Source organism: Zootoca vivipara, chromosome 11 (assembly GCF_965207765.1).
Source record: "Zootoca vivipara chromosome 11, rZooViv2.hap1.1, whole genome shotgun sequence".
In the NCBI taxonomy this organism is placed as follows: domain Eukaryota; kingdom Metazoa; phylum Chordata; class Lepidosauria; order Squamata; family Lacertidae; genus Zootoca; species Zootoca vivipara.
In genome coordinates this window covers 50,191,272-50,201,563 of record NC_142594.1, presented here as the reverse complement: position 1 = coordinate 50,201,563, position 10,292 = coordinate 50,191,272, and the positions used below count along the sequence as shown (strand labels likewise).

The window sequence follows — 10,292 nt, the reverse complement described above, 5'->3', positions numbered from 1 at the left end:
ACAGGCAAAATCAGCCAGCTTGACAAGCAAAATGCAAGGCACTCTGCCACGGTCATTGGTCAGGGGACCAAGGCAGCCCATTCAGACAAAAGTCACAGTTTGAATCCTAATTGGATAGGCTTATTTAGCAATCGTAGCTAAAGCCAATTTCCTTCCCAGTAAGCTACTTTGGCAAAGGGCTACTGCAGCTTGTAATACTACCAATTAAGCTGCTTTAAACTGCACAAGACAACTTTATTGAAAATTATGGTGTTATGTTCAAACTCCACTGACAGTTTTTGATAGCGCAGGAGTGATGTAATCAACGCTCTAAGGTTTAATTGCTGTTTGAGCCTTTTCCAAAATTTCTTCTCTAATTTTTGGATATTCTGGGCATGCCTTCAGAACCTTTAATAAACAAGAAATTAATGATTAGCTTTTAAAAAATGTTGTAAATAAATATATTAATACATTTTAAAAATTCTCTTAATATTAATCAACCACAATTTGGCAGCTATCAAACTCTGTATCTGATCCAGGCTAATCTCCATGAGATCAATGGAGCAAGTTAGTCCTGAATTAAGTCTCACTGATATCAATGACAACTAAGTGCAACTTACTCTAGATCCAGCCTTGTGTTCCTAGGAACACAGAAGCTTGCAGTTTTTCTCAAAAAGATCAAGGAAGGCAGACTAGCTCCTTGAAAGTTAGTTTTCCGCAGTTATGTGAAACTGCAAGAAAGTGTTGGACATACCCTCAGTTTTGTGCTGGGCGGAGGGGTTCCAGAGCAAAATCATAGTGGTTTGCATGACTGCAAAATCAAGAGCAATAGGGTTGCCCTGAGAGTAAAAACTGAAAATGCTGGTCTATAGCAAGCACTGCTTACAGATTTATGTTTGGAGAACTTACATCATGGCACACATCTATTGCTTCCACGTATCTCTTATCTTTTAGATAGTTGAAAGCAAGTTTAAATCCTACAGCAAGAGAGGAAAAGGTTAGTGTTCTGCTTAATATCAATTGCTAACTAAAAACAAAATAGTATATGATGGACGCAGTGAAATGATTTTGTGGGAAGGTCAGGTAATGTTTTCAGTGCTTTTTAAAAATAATCTGAAGATAATTGCTATGAATAACATCAGAAACCTATACAATGACTAGTTAATGTTGCAACACACGGTTGGGAGCTGGGCTTTACTTCAACCTAGGTATACACAGGATTGCACTGTAAGAATCATAAACCTGGCAAATTAAACAAACAGAAACTAGATCAAAATAATATTTTATTAAACTGGAGAGTTATAAAATGTACTGTTCAATATGTATATATACTTTCAAAATAATTACAACCACATAATATTAGTGCATACACCCCAGTTCTCCATGCAGTGAGAAGTTTCAGGAGTGCAGCACTCACAAGGGATGGGTTTCCTTTGGAAAGAGGCCACAGGAGGCTGGTGACAGTTGTAGCGTTTGTGTTTATTTACAAATATGTAGTCTGAGCATAAAAGGAGACACACCTTTAACAATCTGAGGGGTGTCCCAAAATCATCTTAGATTTCTAGGGGAACAGCTTGCATCCTAAGATGCTTGCAGAGCTCAAGCTCTCTCTTCTTAGTCTTCCTTTCTCCAAAACTGCTCCAACACACACACACACACACACCCCCCACACACAGAGGACATCATCCCCAGTCAAAGGGCAGGGCCGGCTCTAGGCCCACCCCGGTGGCGTAGGGCGCCAGGCCACCAGGGGCGCTGCTGCGCCCGCTGAGAGGCGCGGCTGAGGCTGCCCCAGGCGCGCCTCTGCTGTTCAGCGGCTTCAGGCCGCTCTCTGGAGGCGCGCGGGCCTGGGGCCGCCTCCGCAGGGGCATCGCAACAGGGGGCGGGCAGCGCCCCCTGGCCCAGGGCCGGCCCTACGGCAGGCTGGGTGGCGCAGTGCAGCAGCGCCCGCCCACCCACCACACTGGGAAACGGGGCGGGGGCGGGGCACCGGAGGGATCCGTCGCACCACGACGCCAGGGCGCCGGGCATGCTTAAGACGGCCCTGTCAAAGGGGGTAGGTGGGAAGACATGTCCCCTTCCAGAACAATCCTGTCCTATGGCCTCCTCATTGACAGACACTAAACTGAGATCAACCAGGATTCAGGGTCTAGAAAACACCAGCTGAGATTGAGGAAAACTTAGTCCTCTTCCCAACTGTGCAGGAGTGGAGAGGCGAGGGTGCAAGTCCAAGGCTCACTGTAGCTCTGTTCTGTCTGCACACATTTAGCTATGCTTGCTGGACTTCCCTTTTCTACGTAACTATTTCAGGTGCAGGAACCAGGGCCAGCCCTACGGTCAGGCTGGGTGGCGCAGGGCGCCATGGCGCTGGCCCACCAGGGGGGCGCATCGCAGCTGTGCCCACCCACTGGCCGCTCTTCCGCGCAGCAGTGCCCTCGGCAGCACTGTGTGCTGCGCCTGCCCACCCGTCGCGCAGCAGCGCCCTCGGCAGTCGCGCTGTGCCTGCCCGCCCGCCTGTTGCGCTGGAAAACGGGGCAGGGGGGGCGCCGGAGGGATCCGTCGCACCACAGCGCCAGGGCGTCAGAGGTGCTTAAGACGACCCTGGCAGGAACCGTGTCCTCCTTTGCATCTGGGTATCCTAACTCCAAGCACTCTCTGCAAAGGGAACTTTATAAATTCAATCCTAATTGCTTCAGCACACAGAGATATAGAACCAAAGCAATAACTTTTTTACTTACCAACAGTAGGATTTGCTTGGTGACTATGTTTCCAAGCTAATTCATAATTGGTTGCAGCATCTTTGTAGGCCTTTTCCTTTTCTGCGATATATCCCAGGCATTCATAAGCTTTAGAGCACGACTTAAAAGAAAAAAAATTCAAGTGCAAAAACAAATCACTCCTGGGCTGTTAGTATTTTCTTTAAGCATTTTTTTCCTCTAAGAGCACAATCTAGTGGGAAGTGCTTCTGCCACTATACTAGACTCCCAGCCTCTTACCTTATTGTGCCGCAAGCAGCGCTTCACTAGCTCAATTGCACAGTCAAACTTCCCACATGCAGTGTAGCTGTCTGCCAACAAAATCCAACACTTCTCTAAGTCTTCAGCTTCTGTCAAACTCCATTTTGCTTTCATCAAGCGCTTCAGCTGGTTCCTGGCTTTGAGTGGCTGCTTAAGAAGCATGTATGCTTGAGACACTGCTAAAACGGCTGAAACGCTGTCCCTCTGATTTAGATATATAAAAGACAAGATTTGTTTTTAAAATGAACAATTCAACTAACTGTCATCACTTTTCTTTTATAATTACAGATCATTTTGCATATGAAATCTATGAAGTAAGAGAACACCAGTGTCTCGGCCTTCTAACAGTGAGGAGCCTACCAGACTATGGGTAGCAACAGATTATGCATCCCGTCTGAATAAACTGAAGATTTAGGTGCATTACGTAAATGGGCATAAAGTGGTGGTGTGAAGAAAATATATGTGCGGGGGAAATACAAAGTTGCTGACTCACGCTAAAGAAACTGCATGGTGCAGCTTGTCATTATACAGCAGCCTTCCCCAACCTGAGGCCCTCCAGTTATTTTAGACTACAACTCCCATAATCCCTAAGGAGATAGCAATATACTACAGTTTCTGGTGTCAAACATCCATAGGAATATCCAGTGCTTTTTTTTTTTTACTGTTAGCCAGCAGCCACTACTATGAATTTAAATGGCCCCTCCAAGTTGCTTACCACACATGGAAAAAACTACTTTTACCTCATTTTGGCACATTTCAGTAAATACTTTCAGGGCCTTCTCCACATTATGTGTCTCTCTCGTGGCCATTAAGCAGTAGCTCTGTAACATCTCTACTTGATTCTGCCCTTCTTGTGAGTGAGGATAAAACTCCTTGAGAAGCTTCTCGGCTGTACGTATGCCATGTTGTTCAGATTCCTTCTTTTCCTTCAGATTACTAGCAAGAAGAAAACAATTTCGGTTTCCTAGGCTATCAAAGACCTCCTCTTTACTCTATAAGAATACAGTGGTGCCTCGCTTAACGAATGCCCTGCTTAATGAAATTTCCGCTTAACAAAAGGATTTTTCGAGCGGAGGTTGCCTCGCTAGACGAATTTGTTTTATGAAAAATTCGTCTAGCGAATTGCGGTTTCCCATAGGAATGCATTGAAATTCAATTAATGCGTTCCTATGGGCAAAAAAAAGTTCAAAAGAATTTCAATACATTCCTATGGGATTCGCTAGACGAATTTTTCGTTATAAGAAAAGACCCGTGGAACGAATTAAATTCGTCTAGCGAGGCACCACTGTAGTATGACCATTATCTGATTTAGATTAAAGCATTTACATACACCTATATCCTAATCCAGGGAACTGCTATGAGTTCAGCAGAAGGCTACATACAAGTTGCTTCCTCCCTCTCCCAGTATTCTGTTACATCTATTCATCTACAAATGAAATGCATACGAAAAAGGAACACCAATGCCTCCGGAAGGCAGAGGAAGCCCCAAAGAGGCCGGAGGTGCAACGGGCTTTGTTTAAGCTGCTCAGCATCCCCACCTAACAGCCGCTTTCCCATGCAGCCTCCAGCCAGCCCCAGCAGAGGCATAGGAAGGGGAGTGCGGTGGGTGCATCCGCCCCTTGTGTCATGACTGAGGGGGGTGACAAAATGGCAGGTGAGTGGGCGGCACACCTCGCGCCCGGTGGCAGCAGCTCTTCTGACCCGGCGGCAGAGAACAACACTCCTCAGCAGTGGCGAGGCGCACCCGGTCGTAGCAGCTCTGTTGCTGGGTCATATCTGACCCGGCTGCAGAGAGCAGGAAGAGAGTGAGCAGCAGCTTCCCAACCCCTCTCCTACCCTGAACTGTGGGGCGTGGGAGGGCACCTTCGATGCCCTGCCCCCCTCGGGAGCGCGCCAACCCGGGGCAGTGTGGGCATATGCTCTGCCGCTGGGCCCCAGAGTTTTCAATTCTAGTTTTGGATATTTTTGAATACAGTATTTTTGGTATGGATTGAAGAGGGAGCGGCAGAGAGGGCTTTTAAAGGGTGTTTAGAGGTGCTCCCTACTTTACATGATTTCACTTAAGTGCACAGGGGTCCAGAATGGAATCCCTGTGTAAACGAGGGGATGCCTGTACTTCAAGTTGATTTTAAGAATGTGATTTTTATATTCTGTTACAGGACTTTTCCTTACCTAGTATCCATTGTATTCTGGTTTCCTAAAGTCTCTCTGCCTATTATGTCATTGTCAGGATTTAGGCATATCTGAATCATATGGCCAAGGGCTTTCTGGCCCCAGTCACTATCCTTACGTGCTTTGTTGAAGAACTTCAGTGCCTGATTGGGTTGCATCATGTGCCTGTTTGTGGGGAGAAAGTATTAAAGACCTGGGTGAAATATGAAACCCTTAAACCAGGCATCCCCAAACTGCGGCCCTCCAGATGTTTTGGCCTACAACTCCCATGATTCCTAGCTAAGAGGACCAGTGGTCAGGGATGATGGGAATTGTAGTCCAAAACATCTGGAGGGCCGAAGTTTGGGGATGCCTGCCTTAAACTATCAGTCTTGTTAACAAGCATATACCCACATATTCTTTTCCCCTGCCAAATCCAACCTAAGGGTTTAGTGCAAGGTGATGGCCTCAATTCAATAAAGAGTAAAGTGTAAGCTGCAAGCAATCATAGGACTCAGATGCACTTAATTTTGTGTTAAACTGGCCAGAAGAGGCAAGAAATTTCCTATTGTGGGACCATGAGAAAAAAAAAGGAGATAGGCTTTATTTAAGCCAAAGGAAATTCTAGGCACAACAAATTCAGTGTGTGCAATTGAAAAGTTTGTAAAAGTAAGAGCCGTCAAAGTCTCAAGCATACTTCCTAAAACAAGTGGGGAAACAAAGTAGCTCACAAGTTTGAAAAAACAAAAAGGATACATTTATTAAGGAGACTGTACAATGAGTTTCCTTGGTTTATTTGTGCAGAGCTATTGCAGAGGATTTAAGGACCGTATCAGATGATGCACAAGAGATTCATAGTTAGGAACTTTCACAATAACAAAAACATAGCAGTTGCAAGGACCTGGAACTGGAACCACAGCACAACTTTTTAGAAAACAAAACATCTTCCCACCTGTACTATTTTTCTGATGCAAACCACCCCTCCCAGCTCTCAGGTAAGGATATTTCTAGACTGGTTTGAGGGCTTGTCAATCCTTAAGCATGCAGTTTTTTCATAGCTTCCACAGGACAGCCATTGGGCCTCAAAACACTGGCCATTCTTCCCATTTAATCCAGATTTATCCATTAAGTTTTTTATTTATTTAACCAAACTTGTGGCCAACTACCCATTTGCGAAATCATGACTCATTTGCATTCTTAAGCCCAGGTCTGGAAGCACCCTATGTTTTCACTCACAGAAAGAGGACAAATAGCAACTTGGAGATGGAGAGTACTTGCAGTGCAGAACAGCACAGGAGGAAAGAGCCACTAAATTGTCTCCCACAATGCTATGGTTTTGTTCCAAATTCCCTTCTCCCAAGTAGCTTCTAAGCAACAATATATCTTTATCATGGATCACCCTCATCATTTCTGGTTGGGCCCTTGGTCTGTGACTCCCATTAGTACTGGTTTCTATGATTTACCAGCAATAAAGTCCCATGCAGTAGTTATAACCGGGATCCAAAGCTGTTCGAGGTGATTTTCTCTTGGCCAGTTCAAAAAAGTGTGTTGCTTCATCAAGTTTACCACTTCTTCTCAGTAAATCAATCAAATTCTCCATGACTAAGAAGTTATCTAAAAGCACACAATTTAAATATATATATATATTTCCAACTTATTTCACAGATAATTTGTTCACATATAAGAGTCTGAAAGAAGCAAGCAACACTCTGGTGAGAAATAAATCTGCATTTTGTCATGCACCCATGCAGACACACAGACACACACATACCCTTTCATCAAAATGCTCCTGGTTTTACTGTATTTATCTCATGAGATGCTTTAGAGGCCCTTTTTATGGCCACCCCCCAAAAAAAACACCCCCCAGTATATAAATGCGACAAAATACCTGGAGATTTCTCCAGAACATTCCGGTATAGACTTATAGCTTCTTCGTATGCCTCTTTTCTGAACATAAGGTTGGCCATCATCTAGAAAAGGAACAGCTATTTCACACTCAGACAAAATGGTATCAATGCTTCAGAAAGAGTAAGATTTATGACTTTTCACAAGTCATAAATATGTTCATGAAAATCCAGCCTTCCAAGATGGAGATGGAACAAGGAGGACTCTTAATCTTAGCCCTGTGTTAGTATCAGGGTGATTCAAGGGATTAAGGGATGATTCAAATGTGATCAATTTCTTACATGGACAGCACTTCTCAACTGTAAAACAAGTGAAAACCATACACATTCACGTGTGACAGGTTCCACTGCTTATACACATATTTCACTGCTTATACACATAGAATGCATGCACAACATACCCAGGAAAATATGAATGTTGTCACAAAACATGAAATACAGTAGCTCAGTTAGTTAGAGCACAGTGCTCAAAATGCTAATGTTGCAGGTTCTGTGCCCATATGAGGCAGCTGCATATTTGGTTGGACTAGATACGCAGGGTCCCTTCCAATTCTACAAGTCTATGATTCTATGTGGTTTGTATTTTTCTTCCAACACATATGCTATCAAAGTAAGTTGTTCATCATGTTTACAAAGGCCCTAAGTTCCCATGCGTATGTGTGACAGACTTGACCATGTTTATTTATGCTTGTCTGTATGTATTAATTTCTTCTTCCCCACTCATCGCCCTTATGATCTGAAAGTGTATTTCTATAACTCCATCTGCAACCCCCATCCTTAGCTGCTGATTGGCAACCCACCAATAAGTCTTCTCTGACCTGCCATTTTCATACATACAAAATGGACAATACAAAATCAAATTAAATATCTCTTTAGACAGTGATTTTCTTCAGTAGTGGTTCCCTGCACTGTTAAGGGCCTTTCCCAAAGCAAACTCTGACATAAAATAGCTCCTCCTGCTCTTTAAAGCACCTGTAATAGATGCATGAGGTGCAGTATCCAGGAAGGGGAAACACTGTTTGGTATTGGAAAGACATTACTATGTTTGAGCATGCTCTGTGTCACTAATATGTTAGTCAAAATTGTGCAGTTTAAGACCGATGTGAATCCTTCTATCCCTTCCACACAGCAGCATAGGTGTGTAGAAACAGTTGGGCTTTACTTCAGAAGCTTTTCAAAACCCCTCCTACCTGGTGGCTCATAAAGATATACAGTACACCAGCAAAGCTTAAGTTTAGTGGAAGGCAGAATAACAGTGTTACCATTGTTCCAATTTCATTGCTCTCATCATCTTGAAGCAGGAGAGTACAATAGTGCTCACACTGTTCTGTATCATCTTGCATCAAATACAGCCGAGCTAATTCCAACATTATCTGAAAATAAAACGGAAAAGTATTTTAAGCAGCAATGGAACTTTGGTAATGATAATTTTGGTACTGATCATTGTGGCAGATGTTTGTAGTCCTCATTCCATAGAACTCACTGTCTATAAAATGGGGTTTTTCAATAATAATAAAAAAATAAGGACAGATAACTGGTGATCAGCATCAGTGGGCCTCAGCATGCCAGTATCAGCCCATTTGCCAATGCCCCCAACATCTGACACTCTCTGGGTGGTCACTGCAGGGCCCTGGACTTGGGTCTGAAGGCTTAGGCCTCACTGTTTAGAATTTGCACCTTCAGTCCTATGTAATCCAATGTTCCCTGTTTGATCCACTAACATGTTTTGAACACACACAATAGGACTTTGTTGTAAATTGCTTTGAGTTGCCTTTGGCAAGAAAAAGCAACCAATACATTGAATAGATAACAAGATGAATCCTAGTCTCTTTGAAAGTTGAGGCATAGATAAGCCGTGTTAAATGTTCTGGAGCATGCAGATAATCCCAAAAACCAGAAAGGCTGGGTAGGCAACGCTTTACTCAACCTTAGTACAGACATTCCTTTGCATTCCTTTCAGTTGGAGACTGAAGATCATGTTTACCATGTTTACCTTGCTATCAGTTGGAACGCAGGATAGAGCTTCCGTGTAGTACTTCAAAGCTTTTTCATACTCCTTTTCTGCTTGGTAGAACTTGGCAAACTGTACACAGATCATTAACAACACCTGTTTCTGGGAAGGAATCAATTCAGGCTGCTCTACACGGACACGCTTCAGTATCCTTTGCTGGATGTCATATGCCTTAAAAATGAACAAATATATCAAGTGAAGGCATTGTGGGATGTACCCATCCTAGAATCTTTATAAGATATTGTATACAAGAATGAGGACTGCTGAATAAGCATTCTATTTAGTGCTTTGTACTACTTCCTTCCAGTTGGTCTACTTCTGTATCTGAAGTATACTGTAAGATACACAGTCTTAAGCTGTATTAGAATTAGTTAATTAGTGCAAAAAGTTACTACTTAATTTAATCTTGGGTTAAAAACCCAAGTCTATTTATTATTTATATTTATTTCAGTAACCACTTTAGAATCATCCCCAGGAGTACATGAGGCTTATACAACATTGGTTTTCTACCGTGTTCAGAGTATCCAGAACAACTTCTCCTCTTTTAGTTGTCTCACAAATCTTTGCTAGTAACATCAGGTTCCTAACATCCTTCTTCATTGATGGCAGATCGTCAACTGCAAAATTAAACAAAGCAATCATTATTTTATACCGGTATGGTGTTTAGACCAGGCACCCCCAAACTTGGCCCTCCAGATGTTTTGGGACTACAACTCCCATCATCTCTAGCCCACAGGACCAGTGGTCAGGGATGATGGGAATTGTAGTCCCAAAACATCTGGAGGGCCGAGTTTGGGGATGCCTGGTTTAGACCATCAGTAAAACACTGGCTATGATTTTCTACTGTGCAAAAGTTTAATGACCAACAATACTCCTAGGCAGTAGCTAGAAAGAAAAACATTTTACTGGAATTGTTATGGTTTAAGGGCCAGACAAGTAATTTTGTACAGATGTGCTGAAAGAACTGGTGACACCTTAGGAAACTGAACTGATATTGCCTTGGAACATAGAAGCCAACTTCTAGGGGCTGAGGGGTCTTTGCCCCCCCCCAATAAAAGATTTGAGGGGGCTGCTCCCACAAAGTTGATGGGCATTGCCATTCAAATGGTGTGTTCTCTCTAGAGAATACTTGCATCGTTAGCATTTGACTGGTGTCAGGCATACCCAAAAAGGAGTAATACCGCACACAGTGACATGAATTATTATTCATCCCTTGTGGAACAAGTGTCA

At 43.3% G+C, this 10,292-nt stretch overlaps 1 protein-coding gene across 2 annotated transcripts in view; it reads right to left on the bottom strand.

Moving 5' to 3' along the window:
• Positions 1 to 213: 213 nt before the first annotated feature.
• TTC21A (tetratricopeptide repeat domain 21A) overlaps positions 214 to 10,292 on the bottom strand; it is a 35,616-nt gene continuing 25,537 nt past the window's right edge. For both annotated transcript variants that reach the window (XM_035129909.3, XM_088653466.1), the window contains 11 exons: positions 9,573 to 9,679; positions 9,045 to 9,233; positions 8,314 to 8,424; positions 7,036 to 7,117; positions 6,611 to 6,761; positions 5,169 to 5,333; positions 3,737 to 3,932; positions 2,976 to 3,200; positions 2,718 to 2,838; positions 889 to 956; positions 214 to 387 (listed from right to left, as the gene is read on the bottom strand). In XM_035129909.3, the coding sequence (XP_034985800.3) occupies positions 310 to 387; positions 889 to 956; positions 2,718 to 2,838; positions 2,976 to 3,200; positions 3,737 to 3,932; positions 5,169 to 5,333; positions 6,611 to 6,761; positions 7,036 to 7,117; positions 8,314 to 8,424; positions 9,045 to 9,233; positions 9,573 to 9,679 (1,493 nt within the window). In that variant the 3' untranslated portion in view covers positions 214 to 309. The remainder of the gene's footprint in view (positions 388 to 888; positions 957 to 2,717; positions 2,839 to 2,975; positions 3,201 to 3,736; positions 3,933 to 5,168; positions 5,334 to 6,610; positions 6,762 to 7,035; positions 7,118 to 8,313; positions 8,425 to 9,044; positions 9,234 to 9,572; positions 9,680 to 10,292) is intronic.